The following is a 22715-nucleotide window of genomic DNA, read 5'->3' on the forward strand; positions in this document are numbered from 1 at the left end:
CTAATTAGTGCAGCTTGCGGCCAAGGGCTTTCGACTGTTCAGACGTATTCCACAACCAGGGAAGAGCACAGAAAGACAGTCCTTATTGTGTGTGGACAGTTATTGATGTGGTGTGTTTCATGACAGGGTCCTCATTCAGATGCTAAGTAGGCCTGCACCTGCTGTGAGAGACATCCATCATTCACAGCAGACTATTTCTGTCCTGCTTTTGCAACTTTCTTGGTGTTTTCTCGTACTATCACGTACGCGGTTGTTGTGATATCCGGCAGGCTCGCGAGCGCCAGGTGTTGATCAGCACTTTAACGGGCTTATCGAGACGTGAAATCACTCTTCCCCACTGGTTGTTTCCACGCCAACACAGGATTTTAATTAGTGATGCAGGTTTCCATGATGTTAAATTGTCATGTTTCCACTAATCTCATTCCAAAACGTCCATATCTAACCATGGAATGACCTGGATAGAGTCTTTCCAGAGTGGGAAAACCACAAGTGTATCTCGTCACTTTAATTATGGAATGTTAGATTGAGGTATGGCAGTGCACCAGGACAGACCCAACAAGTCACCTAAAAGTACATTGAACTGCCACAGACATAATGTTAAACTGACAGGAAAAGGGAGGTTACTTTACCTGACTATGGGGTGCTCCAAATGTTGGTTCATGGCGAGAGAAAGAAGGCGGGACTTTCAGATAAGTGGTTGTAGTGCCGAGAGAGGGAGGGCGGGACTTCTGGTTAAGTGGGTGTAGTGGCGAAGCGCGGGACTTACAGTTACATGGGTGTTACACACCAGTGACACAGGTTCAGTGTGCGAGGGGGCGGGACTTCTGGTAGACAGATATATGTGACTGTGAAATATTGCGGATATTGTTTCGTAATAAAAATGTCTGGAATTGTCTTCTTGTCTTGTTTGTGATGCCCCCGCTCCGGGGACTGCTCACTAACGCATACCGCGCTGACAGGAAGTAGCAGAATGAAAATTGCGTTTCGGTTGACCGGATACGGGACCAGAGAACCATGACCTTCTCTCAGCTTTAGCCTCCCCCCACAGGTGGGCAATCATGGGTGTGTATTGGATTTGGCCACAGGTGGAGATTATACAGTGACATTACCGATCTCTACCATAAAACGGGCCCAGGATTAGCGTGATGTCAGCTCTGAGGCTGAGACGGGAAGGCACAGCGACCAAACAAAGCTGCGGTGGAGAGGAGAGATGATGGTGATAGGAAGGAGCTCACCCCCATCACTCAACACAGCAGCTCGCTGTCTCTGGCTGCCGCCAAACTCATACATCAACACTCGAGCTGGTTTCCTCCCGTCTGACTGATCACCTGTCGCCTCACATTGACTTTGGGCTCATTTCCTGCAGCAGGAGCTATGGCTTGGCGAGGCAACCCGAGTGTGGTGGAAGTCAAGAGTGGGATAGTGGAGGAGGAAGGAACAGAGACACGATTTAAACGTGCGGAATGAGTGTTGATTGGTTGTTGTTCGTTTGAGGCCTGGACCTCGGTCATATTTGTTGAGTATAAAAATAAGATTTGATCTGAAATACAACTGTATACAAAATCAGCGGTTGAGAACTCCTCCGAGATGAGTAAAGGCTTGATTCAGTTGAGACTTGTTACTTTGTGTCTGCCATGTGTGACATCTGTTGGTGCGTGAGCAAGCACAGCACAACCCCCCCCCCCCCCTCGCCACAACCAATTCAAACCCTGGCGACGACCCTGACTTTCGGGTCAGGGTCTTTGTCTTTGAAGGGTAGAGTAGCGCCTTGAAAGGAAGATTTTGACTCATCGTGCTTCCCCGGTTTGTACTCTTTAATTATGATGAGAATATTAGAAGCGCTTAAAAGTATCAAAATATGAGGCTCCTTGAAACTTCAGAGAGAATGGGAAACTAGTATTCGGCTGAAACCACACTTATAATGTAATGTCAAGAGACTCAGTTAGACCGATATTTAAGAATGGTATTATGAATTTTAAAGGACCTTTTTGGAACCCTGAGTATCTCAAAGTGTATCGTTGGTACATATATTGAACTGCTTTACAGACAGGACATGGTAGAGAGACAGGGATGTGGGATGAAAGAAGATAGAGAATGACACAGCCAAACAGAGCTTAACAAAGTCCTAGATGGTAATCCGTTAACAGAATCCCAAAGGGCTCTCCGTTGGGCCGGTTAGGTAGAACAAAGTTAGTATGAACATTTCCCCCTGAGAGTACGATGGGAAGGAGAAGACGCACTAACCTCTGCAATATTATCTACAGATGGAGTGGTTTGTTAGCTCTGGTTATGCTCCACTTTTCCACTTAAGTTTCTTGATTTAATAAAAGATGCAGCTCAGAAAGCGAACAATATCAAGAGGACATGACCTCTGAGTTCCACTGGGATAGCTACACGCTCCAAGGTCCATGTCACTGCCTGGACATTGAGAGCCTTCTGGTACATCCGCCAGTTTTATGGACCTACCTTTGCTTGACCCAGACAAGCAAAGTTTTTATAGTACCCAGGTGGGGTTCATGAGATCGCGGCAGGCTGGTGATTGGGCTGAGGTCAGAGGGTGAATCAAGAAGGAAGCTTGGCAGACCAGATCCCCATTGAGAGGGCTGGCTGAGAGTGTTCAGCTTAGCTCAGGAGGTAGAGCGGGTTGACTTGTAACCGGAAGGTTTCTAGTTCAATCCCCGATTGCCGAGCAAGACGCCTCACCCTTACTGCTCCTGACGAGCTGGCTGGCGCCTTGCATGACTGACTCCGCCGTCGGTGTGTGAATGAGTGTATGAACATATATGAACGTTGTAAGTCGCTTTGGATAAAATAATCAGATAATTTCCCTAAATGTTATTGTTGGCTTGGTGGACAGGGGATCCAGGTACTGGTTATCCTGAAGACAGGTAAGACAGGTATTGGCAAACTGTCCAACTACACACTGGCTGTTGGAGCTGGGTTCTCGTAGATCTGTGGAGTTGACGCGGTGATGGACAGGTGTGGTGATGGACAGGTGTTCTGAATGATGAGCAGGTGGGCTGGGGTGCAGAGAGAGATACAGAGGGGGCAGGGGGGGGAGAGAACAAAACAAATGGAGAGATGGGCCCAAAACAGAGCAGGCCAACTATCAATTATACCATCACCCATACTGAATCGACTGTAAAAGAACAAAACACCTTCACAACGGACAGACCGCTGTCACAGCAGGGAGCTGTGACAGCTGACACCCAGGAGACACCCAGGAGATGAGACGTCCTAGGCCTGACCGCTAAGTGGACAGTGACCTGCAGGGAGCTAATCACCAACCCCCCCCCCCCCCCTGCGCGCGGCTCAGAGATAGATGTTGGATGGTGTGGTGGTTTAATAAGAGGCGCTTTGTTTCCTCTGGCAGCTCTTATCCCCTGAAAATAATCGATATTGGCGAAATTGCTCTGTTGTATGGGGAAGGCACGGTCCGGCCAACTTTCCAAAAGACGGGCTCTTGCGCAAACACATGCACAAACATGCACGCCTGCACACACACACACACACACACACACACACACACACACACACACACACACACACACACACACACACACACACACACACACACACACACACACGTAGACCCATATACACATAAACAAACACACACACACACACACACACACACTTAGACACATGTGCACATGCATAGACACACACACGTAGATGTATATATGCATAAACAAACACACATAGACACACACACATACGCACACACACACAAACACACTCGCTCAGGGGATAGAGCCGAAAGATAAATTCCAGACCTTTTGAATGAAGGCTTTCTAAAATTGGGGGCTTACCTTGGCGTAAGAGTTTAAACCTGTGAGGCTGTTCCAAAGTACCATCTGCCTGATGGCTGGGCTGCATATCTAATTCATCACCAGGGAATTTCTCGACTGCTTGTCAATATGTCAGCCCAACACAGCTTATAACTGGGATAGCGAAAGGTGGCGTAATCCATATTCTATGCATTTGCGATGGCCTTTCTGTATGATGAATCGCTCGGCTGGGACCTTGGTGTGTCTTCCTCTTTCTTTTGTGAGCTCCCCGGTCTCCACTCCCCGGGGGTTGGGCTGTCTGACCTGATGGCTGGAGAACATATGTCTGACACCGACACCTGGGGATTACCGCTGATGAATCAGTCCACTGTCAGAGATTGAGCACGTAGAGATCATCTGTCATCTTTCGTGACAGTACTACTTTGCCGTTTTCGTAATGGCTCTGTACCGCCACAACGTGTGCGGCGTCGCTAAAGCCGACCGGATGACGTGAAACGTGCGGGCGACATGGAGGAGAGTTAATTTAATTCAATTCAATTCAATCTCAATTGTATAGCACTTAATCACAGGAACAGTCTCAAAGGGCTGAAAAGGACATTTTATTAGGCAAATTAGGGCAAAAATTAACTTACTTAACCAGTAAGGAGTGAACCATCGTTTATTTACATATACGACCACATTGTAACGAGACAAAGCCAGTTGATAAAGGTCCGGTATAGCAGCCACAAGAAGACGATGAACACAACCGCACCGCTCTACTTAAGCAAACCTCTCCTGCTTGTGAACCCGCTGTCCCCTCTTAGCACCTCAGTATCAACTATCTCCACTGAGCACCTCAGTATCCACTATCTCCACTGAGTACCTCAGCAGACTGCATCCGCGAGGGAACACTACTGGTTGTGAGTGGCACTTCAATAGGGCCACAACCCCGGCAGAGCGCTTCAGCTCTGAACCCGAGGACTGGCACGCAACACAGGCAGTGATGAGGCATCAAATAGATGGAGGTGCCATGCCGAGGCGAGACGGCCTTTGTCTGTTTAGTATTGAGAGGCTGTGTGGGGTTCACTGCCACTGATTCACTTTTAATGGGTTGCTTTCTCCTTTTCCCTTGCTGCTCTCTCTCTCTCTCTCTCTCTCTCTCTCTCTCTCTCTCTCTCTCTCTCTCTCTCTCTCTCTCTCTCTCTCTCTCTCTCTCTCTCTCTCTCTCTCTCTATATCTCTCTCTATATCTCTCTCTCTCCCTTTGTGTCACTCACATGAACATACACACAAACATAAAACCTATAAAAATACACCCATACAAACAGACACACACACACACACACATACACCCCCTCTCTCTCTCTCTCTCTCTCTCTCTCTCTCTCTCTCTCTCTCTCTCTCTCTCTCTCTCTCTCTCTCTCTCTCTCTGACTCTGATTCTGACCCATTCACATAAACATACACACAAACACGAAGCCTATGCAAATACACCAATACAAACACTCTCTCGCTTACTCACCCACTAACACACTCACTCACTAACAAACTCACTCACTCAGACACTCACTCACCCACATACAAATACTCATTCTCAAACTAGAATGTATCCCTAAAGCAATTAGTGTACAGTTCTGCCATCATAAATTTGTTTGCATTCTGCGTGGGCTGTTTGTGATACTAAAAGTTACCCTGGCTGTATGAATATATAACCAATAATGTTGCAGATACTCAAATAAATTCAGGAACCTGTCAACCCATGTGTTCACTTTGAATGGCTATATCTTGACTTCTACATTATAACAGGGGAAAATGCTTCATCAATTTGACAGCCTTATGCTCCTATATGAGATAAAAATTCTAGCAATCCCCTCCGAGCATTGGAGGCCTGGAGCTTATTAAACATTTATTATCTATCTGAAACGCTGTGTTTTACATGATTTAGGGATATTGGTTGTTTGTTTTACAATTTATGTTGTTTGAAGGCAACCCATACTTCTGCCAGTTTAAGTTCATATTTGTGCAAACCACGTATCAGTGTCTTGAATCGTATAGTTCTGTATTTGTAAATTGACAAATCTTGTTTATGGCTGGAGTTTGTTGTGGGAGTTGATGAGGTTTTATGGAAGGGGTCTTGAGTGTACCGCTCATGTACTTTCAGGATTTTTTTATTGTTGGAATGAGGTTGACCAAATGAAGAAACAGTAAAATGAGGGTGAAAGAGGCAAAATAAAAACACTGCCTACCACCACACACCCACACACACACAATTATCCTTCTTTTTTACCTCACATCCTGTGGGTGCGTGTCCCTCTTGTGTCTACAGCAGGTGTGTGTCCTGCATAGCAAATATACAATGACGTGAAATGTCTGGTTGCTGTTGCTAACTTGGACAAACAAACTCCCCAAAGACATTCCCAGAAGGCTCAGTTCGGCTTATGGAGACAGACAGGCTTCAGTTTGTCTGCCAGCATTGTGCTAGCATTGTGCTGGCATTGTGCCATTGAGGGTTGTGTTCAAAATGTACAATTTGTTTCTAATGTGACACCACTAAGGTGATTGATTGAGATGGAATGCCATGAAAACTAATTCACAGGTTTCCTGGGCGCGGCGAGGGAGAGAAAGTACTGGACACATTACTACTGGGACAGGGCAGGACAGGGGAGGGTGTGGTGTGTTGTCACCACCATTTTGTTTCTTTCATCGTTACATTTTTGGGTTTGGGGTCTTGCTGCATTCTCACTGAGTAACCGAACTCCCACCTGCTCTGTAATTAATATGCCGTTTAACATCACTTTGGATACAAATATCTGCTTTTTTACTCGATGTAGATGTTTTAATGTACAAAGATTGAACAACAGAGAAAACATTTGTAGGTGTTGCTGCAGAGTTAGCTTATTTAGGTTTTGGCTAGGTCTTTGGTCTTTGCATATTTTCCAGACCGCACCTTTTCTACCTTTTCTATTTGAAACATCTGTCAGAGTTAAATGTCAAAAAAGTAAAGTAAACATAGTAACTCTGAGTATTCAATAGAGTTATTGGAAGGTTGCAATTCACGGTTCACCTGAAGCGAGCTGAGAACACGGTACAATGGGTGCCTGTTTGAACAAAGCCTATTCATAAGGTCAAGGGAGGAGAAGCTACAACGACACATAACTCTCCGGAGGCAGAACCAAAGGTCTCGCTTCAGACCCTCCTGGGGTCTTACCTGCCTGCCTCGTCTTACCCACATGTTACGCCATTTTCTCGTTGGCTTGTTGATGCGTGTTGTGTTTCAAAAATTACCAGCCATTATCCCAAAACAATTTCGAATCATTAAATCAATTTTCCTCATACTTTCCCCGTTAATTAGCCTGAGAAAGGCAGTGTGTAAGTTGCAAGGTACCATCTTTATCACCGAAATTATACATAATATAAAATAAGAAAGCCCATCTCAGCTTCAGTCCCAGTCCTAACTGTAAAGTATGAAAGAGAAGAAGACAATTAAAAGGCAACCTGCTGGCGATTCTTTATAAAGCGTACATAATTCAGCTCCTCTCATTAAGGGTTACCTGATATTGGACAAGTAGCGTCTTTGGTTCCAGAGACCTTGAGGCTCAAGAACATACTGAGTAGGCGAGTCTGTTTGTGTGTATGCGTGTGTTTGTGTCTGTGTGTGTGCGTGTTGGTGTGGGTGTGTGAGGTGCTTGCAAAAAAGTGTGTGTGCGTGTGTGTGGATTGGTTTGTGCTTACAGTTGAGCGTTTGTACTCTGTACACACGCACACTGTCACGACCCACACACGACCCACACACACACACTTTAATTTGACCCTGTGGCCTTCACCCCATCCAAAATCCCGCAAAGCGTCGAGCCCACCACAGCAGGTCTGGTGCTCTGCTGTTTGCTTGAGGCGGGCATCGACGTGGAGGAGTCAGTGCTGAAACTCATTACTCGCACACCGGGCCCCTGGCCCAACACCACGGTCCTCGACACCTCGACGGAGACAGCGCTGGATGACCAAACAGATACCATTCAAATGAAATCCCACTTAAAAGATAACGTTTATTTCCCCCTACATCCTCCGCTGCATCAGACGGCAGCATGTGGCTCAGGAGCAAGAGCGGGTCGGCTGCTAACGGGAAGGTTGCTAGTTCGATCCCCCGGAGTGTCGAGGTGTCCCTGAGCAAGGCGCCTCACCCTCACTGCTCCTGACGAGCTGGCTGTGGCCCTGCATGGTTGACTCCGCCGTCGGTGTGTGAATGAACGGGTGACTGTCGGGCAATATTGTAAGCACTTTGATTGACCGCTGGCACTGTAAGCACTGTATAAATGCAGTCCAATGCACTTGCCATTTCCACGACAGCGTTTTACCTTGCTAGTAATCTGTGGGTGTGTGATGACTCCATACCTCCATGTAAACCTGCTGTTGGCTGGCAAACATCTTCTCTGTAAGCGGCCTTTGGTCCTGAGGTTAAGTGGAACAAAGGCTCAGAGCCGTGGGGCGGTCAGGGTCTGGGTTTCAGCCCCGGGCGCTCTCCCGCGTACCTCTGTCGAAACTCATTAATGAGACACTAGGGTCCTGACCGTAGCTGACGGCAGCCAGGATGACAGCCACACATACATCGTGGTTAATGACCTGCAAACCAGGAGGGGCCGACCATGCTCTGTGTTTGTGTGTGTGTGTGTGTGTGTGTGTCAGGAATCAGGAATGATGTTTCAGCAGCTGTTCGAGTGTACGTGTGTGTGTGTGGGTTACATCTTTGCGCCTCCTTCACTGAGCACAGTCTGTAATCACCAAGGGCATTTTCATTAAGTGGAAGTTTGATCAGGGAGGCTGGGATCCCAGCTGGAGACAGGGAAGAATGACACAGCATTTTGGGTGTCGTTAGCGTAGCGTAGCTCGTGGCGGGGTTGTTAAAAGCTAACGTAGTGCGGCTCAAATGTACAGCAGCTCGTATTACTGTGATTGCAATCTTAACGTCTGTAATTATGAAGCAATGAGCTAGACTCTAAATCTACTATTCACCACAATCTGATGGATCTTTTATTCATGGGCTTTATTTCTTCTTTATATTACCCTAAATCGTGTCATAAATTGAAATTCATGTTCATCAATATTAATATTTTCCCTTTGTCTCTCTTTGGATTTGTGTATGTCTGTGTGAGAGTGTGTTTCTGTCCGTGTCTGTTTGTGCATGCGTATCTGTGCGTTTGTGTGTGTGTGTACCTATCCGTGTGTGTCTGTGTACCTGGGTGCCTGTCTTTGTTTGTTTGTTTGCGTGTGTGTGTGCCTACGTGTGTGTGTGTGTGTGTGTGTGTGTGTGTGTGTGTGTGTGTGTGTGTGTGTGTGTGTGTGTGTGTGTGTGTGTGTGTGTGTGTGTGTGTGTGTGTGTGTGTGTGTTTGGGTGTGTGTGTCACAGATTCACTGAGTTCCTGGAGCCCTTCGAGCGCGTGATCCAACCGGAGGAGCTGTGGCTGTACAAGAACCCGCTGGTGGAGTCCGACCACATCCCCAAGAGAGTCATGTTTGTAAGTGGCACCGCGGTCGACCACAGTACCCCCATCATCATCGCCCCATTGCTGCCCATCCACGCGTCTCTGTCTGCGACACTGCAATGCACGGCAACCTGGGTGTCAGTCCCGGCTCACGGACGATCCCACTTTAATGACACAAATTGATTGAATATATAGACCTGCTCTAGGCTCCTAAAAGCACTTTATATAGTGAGTGAGTTTGTGCGTGTGTTTGTGTGTGTGTGTGTGCGCGTCTGTCTGTCTGTCTGTCTGTCTGTCTGTCTGTCTGTCTGTCTGTCTGTCTGTCTGTCTGTCTGTCTGTGTGTGTGTGTGTGTGTGTGTGTGTGTGTGTGTGTGTGTGTGTGTGTGTGTGTGTGTGTGTGTGTGTGTGTGTGTGTGTGTGTGTGTGTGTGTGAGAGGGTGTGACATCTCATCCCCTATCAGTGTGTAGTAATAGTGTGTGTGCAATATGCGCCAGAAAGCTCACCACACACTGGTCACAGTGGAAAGTTGGAATGATGAAACTTAGACTGTACTTTAAACCCTAACAACGCTCCTCTAAAGAGTCAGAATGATCCGTTATTAAAAGACGATATCGATGCTTGAGACTCGTTAGAGATGTGTTTGACTGATTGTTACTTTAGTGCTTGTTGTTCTGTTTTTAAACAGCACCCTGAGCGATGTGGGATCTTAAAGTGGAATCAATTTAATGCAACGCCCAAATAGTGCTGACATTTGTGGTTCTATTCATTTATTTATTCTTATTTTGTTGTATTCAGTGCTTTTCGTGCCATGAATTCCAGCAAACTTAATCCCCTGACATCTATGCATTATAATATGTAGACCTGATCAAATGCAGTGCAAAGGATAGAACTAGAAAGATCCTCGCTTCTTCTGACAGCGTCGAGGTGTCAATGTTTCAGTAAATCATTTATGTTTAAAAAGCAATAAATATTCAAGCCTGCATTCTGTGGCTGCATGCGTGTCCATCCCTCATGACGCCCTACCGTGTCATTTTCCCGTAGATATCAGAAAATAAAAATGGAAATGGTTTCCTGACGCATGCGAGACGCAATCGATTCCCCCACACCGAAGCCGTCTTCGTCGTCCGCAAAAACGTCAAGCGTTTCCCATCTGGAATAAATAAAGATCTTATCTCATTGTAACGCGTATGTGAATACCTGAACGCATCCGTCCGTTCCAGGATACATTCCCGTCCCGTTGCCATGCCACTCGTCTCCTCTGGCTGCTTCCCTATTCAACCAGGGACAGTGTCTGTGGATATTGCCTAAGTAGGTTTCTTCCTCCATTTGAATAGAGGAGAAGGAACACAGTGGGATAACAGTGGGAATAAATTACCGTTCAGAATCATGAACCAGTCAGACTGCCTGGAGTGATCCAAGAGGGGAAGCTGGCCAGGATTTTGATTTTTTCCTTTTGGAAGAGAATGTGGAAGCAGGGAAACATATTTGAAATGGTGAGCATGGTTATTTGCATATTAAGTGGGGGAAGTAAAATGGCGACCGGGAAATCACATGTTGATGCCTTCTTGGTGATGTACCAGATACCAGGTCTGAAATAAGGGGAACATTATTACAAATACAAGGCTTAAATAGCAAATAAGGAGAACATTATTACAAACACAAGGTTTACACAGCTCTATTGTCAATTCAGCCCCAGCAATGCTCAGGGAATGTAACCCACTAAATGTGGGTAGACCTGACTAGACCTTTAAACCGAGGATGTGCCTCAGCTACTAAACCTTTATACAGAGGATGTGCCTCAGCTACTAAACCTTTATACCGAGGATGTGCCTCAGCTACTAAACCTTTATACAGAGGATGTGCCTCAGCTACTAAACCTTTATACAGAGGATGTGCTTCAGCTACTAAACCTTTACACAGAGTATGTGACTCAGCTACTCAACCTTTATACGGAGAATATGACTCAGCTACTAAACCTTTATACAGAGGATTGCTGTAAAGCAGAGTGCACCTGTGTTCCTCCCAGGAGACCCCTACCTGTAGCGGATGTTTGGGGTTCCTGAGGCGGCGGAGGCCATCTTGTAGTCGACCTGCGGGAGGGAATGCCCCGGCCTCGGGGCATTCGATGCTCGGTGGTCGATGATAAAACTGTACATGTTTTTGCTTTCGCTTCCTCCAGGCCATCTCCTTCCTCACTCCCTTGGCCGTCATATTTGTGGTGAAGATCATTCGGAGGACGGACAAGACGGAGATCAAAGAGGCGTGTTTAGGTGTGTACTTTTACTATTTAATGGCAGGAGAACTTGTTAGGTGTTTGAATCCTCTTTTACCTGATTCACAAGAATGAAATCCAGGGCAATTATACAACGCTAAATAGAATATTGAAATCAGTTGTCAGCTAACCTCTGAGGTATAATTTCAGGCGGTTGTAATTAGCTGAATCCTGTTGTTTTCCTGCTATGCCTGAAGACAGTCGTGACTGTGCATTGGCGGACATTTGGAACGTGGTGCGGAACAACGAAATCAATTCCAAAAGTTGCAGCACCAACTTCTCCCAGTGTTATGTTAATCAGACGCTTTTACTAGACGCTTTATCTTGTTTTGTGTTAAGTTTTAGCAGAGCTGTAGTTGCACGATGTTGGTGAAGAACCAGGGTAGTTAATCCAATTAAAATGACACAAAAGTGTGTGTGTGTGTGTGTGTGTGTGTGTGTGTGTGTGTGTGTGTGTGTGTGTGTGTGTGTGTGTGTGTGTGTGTGTGTGTGTGTGTGTGTGTGTGTGTCTGTGTCTGTGTGTGTTTGTGTGTGTGTGTGTTTGTGTGTGTGTGTGTGGTTGACAGAGATGGAGAGCAAGGTAACCACCAACAATCTGGTAAAACTCTGAAGTATAATAACTCCTCGTATCATTTGTTTTGAACTGCATCATAATAATCGTTTGTTGCTCCTTTTTTACCTTTATCATATTCATTTTGCGTTTGATTTCAATTTCCAGCTACAATCAGCCGCTAAAGAGAATGTGATAAACGTCTATCACAATAATTTAGATGTGGTTGAAACATTCCTCCAAAGGAGTGTAACCGGTACCGCTTGGCGTGCTTTTTCATAAACGGATGACCAAACTACTATTAATTGGGGCTATATGTTACATTTATTCAATTATATTAGCAGTAGAGAGATTTGCATTGCTCGTATGAAAAACATTAAAGGGTCTCATTCGGTCTCTGGCTCTCTGGGGTAGAATAGCCTTACAGAGCAAATCCTTTCCCCTACCGAGCTCTGTGTTCTCTCTTTGCTCTGTTACCCTCTTCTATTCATTTATTTATGATCTGCTGCTCATTTATTTACGTTGTCATGTATCTGCCTCAGTTTAAAAATTGTGTTTGAAAAGGCTTCTATCAATAAAGTTGGCGAGGATAGTTTAAAATTCACAAGTTCATCTTCATCAGAATCCAAAAGCTGCTGGAGTGGGAATGAGTTTTGTATTTCTGTTTGTGTCACAGTTCCTAGCTAGACAGTACAGAACGGAGGCCAAAGAGACGATTCCAGAGTTTCATGAGGCGTGAAGGTTATTACTCACTTACAAAGTAGAAAGTTTCAAAGCTGAAAGATAGAGCTTTGAAACTCACACATCGGAAATAACAAATGTATGTTCGCCCCCTCGTTATTGACGTGTATGAACAGGCTGCTGTATATGACACTGGTGCTTTGCATTACCGTGCAAGCCCAGGGAGACTATACTGTTACCACTATGCAACCTGGGTTGAACTGGTTCTGCTGGTAATTACCCACAAGGGCCAGATCATTCCAAGTGGTTCGCTATAGTCATGGCTGCAATAAACTATTTAATACTGGAACTATTATACTATATCACAATCGTTAAACGGTAATATATATCGGTGCTATTTAAATGTAATTGCTACAAAGGATTGCTTCTCTGACAAAAGCAACGCACTCACTGAACCCACGGTGTCCTCTAATGAAAGAAGTGTACACCTACCTGGAGTGTGGGGACATAAATCATATTTCTCCTATTATAACGGCTTTGACAGAAGTGTGAGCGGGCAGAAAGATTCCCACTAACAAGGAGGACTGGTTCTGATAACTTCCTAGTTGGCACCGGTTGAGGAGAGGAGAGCAGATGGGGTGAGACGGAGCGCTGGGGAAGTCAGTCCACCACGTTTAATGACCACACAACTGTTGTTTCTGGGCCGTTGTTCCAGTGCAGGCATTGTTGTGCATACGTGATCAGATCTATCTGCCTCACCCAATGCTGATTGGTTCAGTGATAGGGCTGGGCGATTAATCAAATTTTGATCGCGATTACGATCTTAGCGTCAAACCACCAGAAAATTAACATAATCGAGTTTTCCGATTTTTGGTTATTTACTATTTTTTATTATTTGTTTGGGCCAAAGCCCAAAACCAAAAAAACACATTGTCTTGGCCCTTGCCAATCTCTTTTTTTTTTTTTGGCCCCCTGATAGTCGTTGGCCCTGGGGCTGCAGCCCAGGTAAGCCCGTGCATTAAGGCGGCCTTGCCCTTCCCCGTGTACCACAAAGATAGCTAGGAAAAGACGCAACACAATGCTAAGTACTATTTCTAAGTGTAAGGACGTACAGCATACAATAACTTGTCATTTCCTTCTCTCTCTCTTTGTGATCAGCTGTGACACTGGCTCTGGCGCTGAATGGAGTCTTCACAAACACCATCAAGTTGATCGTGGGCAGGTATGCCAATCAAACATGAACCTCTGTTGTTTTGGTATCATAAGAACTGCATTATATATGAAACGAAACAAAAATAATCACATTATGTAAGAAGCATAAACTGTCCATAATTAGTTTCTAAGTGCTATGGGTGTTTGTGTTTTCTTTGTGTGTGACAGGCCCAGGCCGGACTACTTTCACCGCTGCTTTCCAGACGGGCTGATCCATCCCAAGATGCTTTGCACCGGGGAACAGGAGCTGGTGTCAGAGGGCCGCAAAAGCTTCCCGAGCAGCCATTCCTCCTGTGAGTACCGCACCACTACCGCAACCGCGGGATGCCAGCATACCTGCTTAACCTTGAGCAGAGGTCCATGCAGCTAAAGCGTGTTCTGGCTCCTTCTAGATCTTCTAGTTCTTGAAGTTGGTTATACCAGTGTTACGTGCACATGTATGAATATAATCAGGGCCCGAAAATTGTGAGGTCCGGAGGTTTTGTTTTGGTGGACACGCACACGCACCAACAAATGTCACACACAGCGGACACCGAGTAACAACTCTCAACTGAATTAAGCATTTGCTCATCTCTGAGAAGTTGATTTTGTAGACAGTTGTGTTTCAGTTGAAATTAACTTAGGTCTGGAACTCGGTGACCTCATAGCTGGCTACGGGCGTTTATATGAATACATACATTGTTGGCTGCTGGAGTTCCTTCCTGTAAGTGGTGAAATGGCCAAAGTTAGATTTGCGGCATGAGGCTAGCACTCTTCAGAATCAATCTGGGATTGTTTTCGAGTGGCTGCCAGTTTTTATCGGGCTCTCTGTTTGGAGGAATCAAATTCAGTCCTTCTGTTTCACAGCTCCTTCTTAAACTGGGTGATCATTTAGACAATACTGCCTTCCCAGCTGTCCAAAAATGTGTTTAATAATTCATGTGTCTCCACAACACTTGCTCTTTTCCATCACATTTATATTGCTAGTGCTTGTTTGGACAAAGATATGAATATCGGTGATTCAACCAAAATCAATGACTTTATTGCAGCGAGGACCAGTCGGAGGAGAGGAGACAATGTGTGCCGTTTTAATAACGCAGGCGACAGGCTAGGCAGTTCACAAAGCATAAAACCTCACTGCTACACTTCCCTGCTGTTACTCCGTCCTCAGAAGAGCGTTTTCCACTAACTGACATTGCGTCTCTCGGCTAGAAATGAAAAGTAAGCTTTGTCTGCTTCGGCACTCCGTCCCTAATAAAGTCTGTGAGCGTCTTCGGGGACAAACAGTCACCTCCGCAACGAGTCCCAATAATCGAAGCCTCGTTCTCTCTTCGTCGCTTCCGTCTTTTGAGACGTTTCAGTGGAGCCGCGTCGACGGTTTACAACATAATGATGTGGTGTGTGGGAAGGAGGAGAGAAGGGAGGTAGGGAGACGCAGACAGGCCCATCATTACATCCTTGTTAAACCTTTGATTGGAGAAATGCTTGAGGTTTTGCTTTACACAAAAAGCAAGAATTTCTGTGGAGGTAAATAGGAGCTGAGCCGTGTCATGCTATTTCATAATCTGATGGGGTGTGTGTGAGTTTCTCTGGGGGGGGGGGGGGGGGGGGGTGGGAGCAGGGGCGCTGCCTGGCGGGGAAAAGTGGTACTGATTCTAAGGGCCCAGCCCAATGCAGCACGGCCCACGGCCCGCGGATGACAATTAATAATATAATATTAATATTCTTTCATAGGGCCCAAAATTCCTGGCAGCGCCCCTGGGTGGGAGCATCTGTTTGGATACCGACCCCTGAAGGGTGATTCACGAGAGAGACCCTTGGCTCGACATGCTATGAGCTCGCCTAGCCGTTGTGAATCCAAGCAACCTTTCTGTGTCCAAGCGCGAAAGCGCTGAGCAGAGTTGAGTCGGCGGGTTTCCATGTTGACAGCGCCAGGTAACATCCAAGACGTATGAAACGGACACGGTACGTATCACCTTCACACGATGGGATGATAGGCGAGTGCGTCGTGCAGCGCGCAGTGAACGCTATTCGATTTCACGCTCGAGGTAATGGAGCGTTCGATTTAATGGAGCCGGTCTCACGTCTCGCTTTGGAAGGTGATACCTGAGCTCCCTCCAGCCCGTGTGTTTACTGTCTTTCCCTGGCACCCCTCCAATGAAGGGGCCCCGTGCGGTCTGCGCCGCGTCCCGTTGGCAGCGGCGAAGAGGGGGGGGGGGGAGATGGCACCGTAATTCAGCGCTCCGCCACGCTAGTGCTGCATTCATCTCAGTCCCTCCTAATGCCCTGATGGAGCAGTGGCCCGCGTCACGCTGTGAGGGGGAGACGAGGAACGCTGGGGGGGGAGCCAGCATGGTCGTGTCTAGAGACAGGACAGAAAATAACTCTGTTCCCCACGCGTGGGAGTGTGTGCATGGCACACGCAGACGCCGCCTGTAGCTACGTGTGTGTGTGTGTGTGTGTGTGTGTGTGTGTGTGTGTGTGTGTGTGTGTGTGTGTGTGCGTGGGTATGTTTGTGTTTGCGTGTGCGCGTGTGTTTGTCTGCCTCAGATGCTCAACAGATTCAGACAATTGGTTTTAAGGGCAGAGAGGAAATATAGATTATATATATGTGTGTGTATAAATATGTTTATACACATATATATATATATATATATATATATATATATATATATATATATATTTATATATATATATATATATATATATATATATATATATATATATATATATATATATATATATATATTTATATAAATATATATGGGTGCTATAAATAGAGAGAGAGATATAAAGAGAGAGAACGTAGTAGATAGATTTGTCGATTACTTATTTTTCCAAGAAAGAAAATGGTAAATTGAGGTAGACTGCAATTGACAGGGCTGAGAACTACGAGAATGAATTGCTAAATGAAACCACTTCAGACCTGCAGGTTCTTCTTTCCATCTTAATGCAATTTGCTATTTTTCATAAACATTTAGTTTCTGCAAATATAAAGCCATTAGAATGGATTGTTTAATAAGAAGGGTTTCAACAACTCGCTGTTTATTATATATCAGGTCTTTGGGGGAGCTAATTAAATTCCCGTGAGACAGAACCAATCATCTCCCATTGAATATCCGCAAACATTTTGCACGGTACGTTTTCAATAAGTCCATCCAAATTCGTCTCCAATTGAATCACATCATTCCATCATATTAGTTTAGCACCTAGAATGACATCCGTCCTTCCGATTGGCCACCGTTCGAACGACTAAGCCATAGTGATGGGAAAGCAGCCTCCGTACAAACTCTTCCTCGGTCGATGAATGCAAAACGACAACAGTGGATTTCCCAACAGAGTTCCCAGCGGCAGTTTCTACGCTCTGAAGGATCTGCCGCTGTTCTTGTGGTCATAGGTCAGAGTCCATAGGTCAAGTCACTTCGGTGTTTGATAAATATTAAACCGACTGCATTCTATACTGCGCTTTTCTAACCAGTGGCCCCTGAAAGCGCTTTACAATATCTCCTAACATCACATTTACAATTACATTTAGGGCATTTAGCAGACGCTTTTATCCAAAGCGACTTGCAATAAGTACATTTGTCATAAGAAGTGCATCAATATATCGCTGTCGGTACAGAAAGGATGTTCATAGAACCAAGTGCAAGTACAACAATCGCTAGGCTAACCGATTCCCTGTGTTACAGCAATGATAGCAGCTACTTCAGTTGCTACACAGTTAAGTACTATAATACAATACAATACAATACAATACAATACAATACAACACAATACAATACAGTGTACAATGGTGGCCAGAAGGGGAAGGGTGGCTATGCAGTGTCGAGGGTGGACTCTGAACAGGTGCATTCACAAATTCACGGCAGAGTCCAGCATGCGAGAGGACAGCAAGCTCGTCGGGAGCAGTTAGGGTGAGGCGTCTTGTTCAGGGACACCTCGACACTCATCCAGGAGGAGACAGGGATTTAACTAGCAACCTTCCGGTAACCGACCAACCCACTGTACCTCCTGAGCTACTGCCACCCCCACAGGGTGCAGGCTTTATTAACCGTGGCGAGCAGCAGTGGAATGCTTCCCCCATGGATGAGAATAGTTGGCGCGGTGTCAGGCTGTGCTCCTCACACGTCGTGGTAATGAGACGCAGCGCGCGCTTCACCTCTCGCCTTGGTGCAGTGGATAATCATGTAACTTCATTAATGCTCCAGCCTCGTTATGGACGGCGGCGTTGTCCTAATGAACCGTCATTTGTGGTTTTATCTCGAAGCGTTCAGGCAATATATTCATGGTTAAGTATAGTCGATTGGAAATTTAAGACTGAGGATGATCCTTAAAATCTCTGGATAAATATTACACATTCAATTGATTTTTTTGCATCTTCAGTCTTTCCTGCATTTTTAATCGACCCATTATAACTTAATATTGTTAAATGAGCAAGTAGTTCATGCATGGATGATAACAGTTTAAAATTTATTTTTCAGTTGAGAAAATAGTGTTCTTTATTTTCGCCTTTCACTTCCTCAAAATCGGAATGATTTCCACTGCCTACACACAAACACAAACACACACACACACACACACACACACACACACACACACACACACACACACACACACACACACACACACACACACACACACACACACACACACACACACACACACACACACACACACACACACACACACACAATGCATTGTTGCCAACCAAAGTACACAATGCCACTTGCCAGCATGAAACAATCTTGTCTAATTAACCCCATCATTTTTCACAACATTTATACATTTGGAATAATTTTCCAATTAAAATGTTGGTAAATGAATTTGTTTAAAATAAATCTGCGCTCTACATTGCGACTGGGCTGAAAATTATAACTGAAAAGTAGACTTATTACTATCTTTCATGCACCAATTCACACACACACATACACACACACATTCTATATCCTCTCTCTCTCTCTCTCTCTCTCTCTCTCTCTCTCTCTCTCTCTCCTCTCTCTCTCTCTCTCTCTCCCTCGTCCAGCTCTCTCTCATGGCCACTTATGTTTTTATAAATTAGTCCTCCAAATATGCACAGTTCTCTGTACTTTGGGATTCCGGATTACTCTTCAAAGAGTTCTGATAAACAATTAAAACTTTTACAACATTGTATAAGAATCGAACATATTCCAGAGAAAACTGCTTGCTCAAAGGCATCTTTTAGAACTGGTGATTATGTTTATTCCTTCATGTGTAACAGCCTTCTGATTATGAACAACAGTCAATGTCCAGATTACTGCTAAGCGTGTCCTTTACACTGTATGCAACAACAAAGCCTCCAGATTCGTCATTCATCAGACAGAATGAGCTGACAGCAGCAAGCTGAGAACAAATGAGTACAACTTACAGCACTTATAGAAGTTAAACGGGCCGATAATTCTCCAGGGCATTTTTCCTACTTACCTGTTTTACATGCTGTTGTATGATGTGGTATCCTCTTGGTTTAAAATAATTACATTGCATAATGTCAAAGGTAATGGATTGTTTTGTGTATTCTGCATATGTGGGACCGGTATGTGTGTCCCTTGTGAATACAGGCAAGGGAGAAGTGAGGGCTCCATTTAAGTTTCACTACTTTGTTGCGTGGCGCTAGTTTGCCAATGTCGCTGGGTCGTTGTGTTGTAACGGGGATCTCAGGCCAGAACAATGGAGGATGAGTCAGCAACAACCGCCTTACATATTGGCCCAGGTAGAACATTGAAATTGGACATTAGCATCAGAGCACATAAACCACCCGCTGTGTTCTATCGTCGGGCCAGGGATTACACTTTAAGTTGCAGTGACCCCCCTGTTTCAGCCCCAACTCCAACACTGTGAGATCCGGAAGAGTAGTGTTCTGGGCCGGGAGTTTTCTAAAGGAGGGGCAAGGTGCCAAGTATAGGGGTCTCGCGGAATACATAAAATGTTGCAAAAAATGCTGTAAAAGTCTCAAGACATTTATTTGGCACACATAAACAATATTTGAAAAGCTTACTATTTCCAGTGTCATTATCCAAATTATCAATTAATCACAAATAAGAAAAGGCTACAGAAAGACTAGGGTGTTTCCTCTTATATTTTAATCCCGGGTTGTTTCTGGTGAGGTCTTCTTCCATGGATGGCACTGTTACAATTAGTGCCACCCATGATTGCCATCAGGTGCCCTGATTGCCCTGATTACCCTGACTGTAACCGGGTAATTCTCCTGCTGGAGGAGGACCCTCATGCCCGTGGCATTACGGTCAATTCGTCGTGACATCAAAGTACCTCTGAGTAGAACGCTATGGTAGGTCTTGGTTTGTGGTGATGGCCCTAGGTTATGGCTCTAGCTGCATGGTGATGGCTCTAGGTGCTTGCTGATGGCTCTATGTGCTTGCTGATGGCTCTAGGTGCTTGCTGATGGCTCTAGCTGCATGCTGATGGCTCTAGGTGCTTGCTGATGGCCCTTGTTACGTGCTGATGGCCCTCGGTGCGTGCTGATGTCCCTCGGTGCCTGAGCGTAGTGGCAGGCCCGTGGCTTCCAGCTCGCCAGCCTCAGACACACGCTGCAGTGCCCATAACGGCTCATCTATTTCCCCCCAGGAGTCAAAATGGGGGGCATGGCAGACGAGACAGCCGACTCCCGGGAAAACACTTGAGTTGAAATAAGGGCAATAGTTCAGCACAACGGCTTTCTGCGATTTATACAAAATCAACGTGATCCTTCTTGTTTTTATCTCCTAGCTTTAGTTTACCAATCCACCCCCGGTGGTTATCGTTCAGCCTGCCTCAACCTCTCTTTTCTTTTGTACCTCTCCTCTCCTCTCCTCTCTCCTCTGCCCGACCCTCCAGTCGCGTTCTCCGGCCTGGGCTTCACCTCCTTCTACCTGGCGGGGAAGCTGCAGTGCTTCACGGACCAGGGTCGCGGGCGGAGCTGGCGTCTCTGCGCCATGGTGCTGCCCCTCTACAGCGCCATGATGATCGCCCTCTCCCGCACCTGCGACTACAAGCACCACTGGCAAGGTGAGCCACCAGCGAGACGGAACCAGTGTACCAGTAGAACCGGCTCCTGTGCCCCTGGCAGAGGTGTAGAAACATGGGTAACGCTTAAAGAATAAATGCATATTCGTTCAACATTACTTATCATTAGTTAATGCTGTAATGGGCATTAACTAACATTCTGTTCATTAACTTTTAACTTACATTATAGTCACTACTACAACGAAACTCAAACAGCAGGGTCAGCAGGGCCACTTAAAGATCCCATGCCATTCTATTTATGGATGCTTTAATATAGGTATTAGTGGGCCACAAACACAGTATTCAAAGACGTCCCCGAAATTCAGCCGTGGTGCAGAGTTACAGTCACTCCGAAACAGTCGCACATTGAGCTTCCCCCAAACGCGCTGTTTCGGTGGGCGTGTCAAGGCAGGTCAAGGAGGGGGGTAGGGGTGTGGCCCTGTGCAGCTTGTAGCCACAGTACCATGCGCTCTGTATACGGTGGGCGTGTCAAGGCAGGTCAAGGAGGGGGGGTGGGGGTGTGGCCCTGAGCAGCTTGTAGCCACTGACAGTACCATGCGCTCTGTTTACGGTGGATGTATCGCAATGGCTCGTAGAAACCCATATTATACATAGATATCTATATCATATACTATATAATTTATATTATCACCTGGCCCTGAGCAGCTTGTAGCCACGGTACCATGCGTTCTGTTTACGGTGGATGTATCGCAATGGCTCTTTGAAACCCATATTATACATAGATATCTATATCATATAATATATAATATATATTATCACGGCCAAAAGCTGTGTGAGCCTCCAGACGATTATTTTGAATTTTGAATCTCAAACGACCGCGTCTACTTCAGATTGATGTGGAAGTGGAAGAACCAGAGACGTCGGAGAACCCGACGTCACCACCGGGCGGTGGTGCCTCGCGCCGGCAGCAGGCAGCAGGCAGCAGGCAGCAGGCAGCAGGCAGCAGGCAGCGCACGGTTCTGTCTACTACAGATTGATGTGGAAGTGGAAGAACCAGAGACGTCGGAGAACCCGACGAAGTCCTTTGTGATTCATTATATCGTCTGGACGTGCACACAGCTTTTGGCCGTGATAATATGTATTATTTGATATAGATATCTATGTATTATATGATATTATTTAGATATAGAGCTCCAGGACTGTAACGCAAGTGTTGTACACTTCCTTGTTATTTGGATAACCGTTCTCCTGTTGGTGTGATGGCGCACACGTCGGACTCTCGTCTCTGGTATTTCTACAACGAGACTCGTAGTGGGGGTTATCTCAGCCATGGTTGAGAATGAATCGGGGGAAAGGAACTTTGGCTTTGACTCCCTGAAGTAGGCTACATGAACCACGACATGGAGGAGAAAGGGATTGTTGGCCGCGAATGTATCCCGCTTGAGCCCTGCTTCCCGCCGCCTCGGCAGCGGTCAGCGCTAATCACCGCCTCCTGAAGCCGAGGCGGTGGTCCATCGGCAGCGAGGCTCCGGCGGGAGGCGACCGCGGTCAACAATCCCTTTCTCCTCCATGTCGTGGTTCATGACTTCAGGGAGTCAAAGCCAAAGTTCCTTTCCCCCAATTCATTCTCAACCATGGCTGAGATAACCCCCACTACGAGTCTAGTTGGAAAAATACCAGAGACGAGAGTCCGACGTGTGTACAACACTTGCGTTACAGTCCTGGAGCTCTATATCTAAATAATATCATATAATACATAGATATCTATATCAAATAATACATATTATCACGGCCCA

At 45.9% G+C, this 22715-nt stretch overlaps 1 protein-coding gene across 1 annotated transcript in view; it reads left to right on the top strand.

Moving 5' to 3' along the window:
• LOC130404942 (phospholipid phosphatase 4-like) overlaps positions 1–22715 on the top strand; it is a 45898-nt gene that overhangs the window by 17719 nt on the left and 5464 nt on the right. The window contains exons 3-7 of the mRNA XM_056609891.1: positions 9170–9278; positions 11427–11517; positions 13909–13972; positions 14131–14255; positions 20791–20961. Coding sequence (XP_056465866.1) covers positions 9170–9278; positions 11427–11517; positions 13909–13972; positions 14131–14255; positions 20791–20961 — 560 coding nt within the window. The remainder of the gene's footprint in view (positions 1–9169; positions 9279–11426; positions 11518–13908; positions 13973–14130; positions 14256–20790; positions 20962–22715) is intronic.

Source organism: Gadus chalcogrammus, chromosome 15, assembly GCF_026213295.1.
Source record: "Gadus chalcogrammus isolate NIFS_2021 chromosome 15, NIFS_Gcha_1.0, whole genome shotgun sequence".
Taxonomy (NCBI): domain Eukaryota; kingdom Metazoa; phylum Chordata; class Actinopteri; order Gadiformes; family Gadidae; genus Gadus; species Gadus chalcogrammus.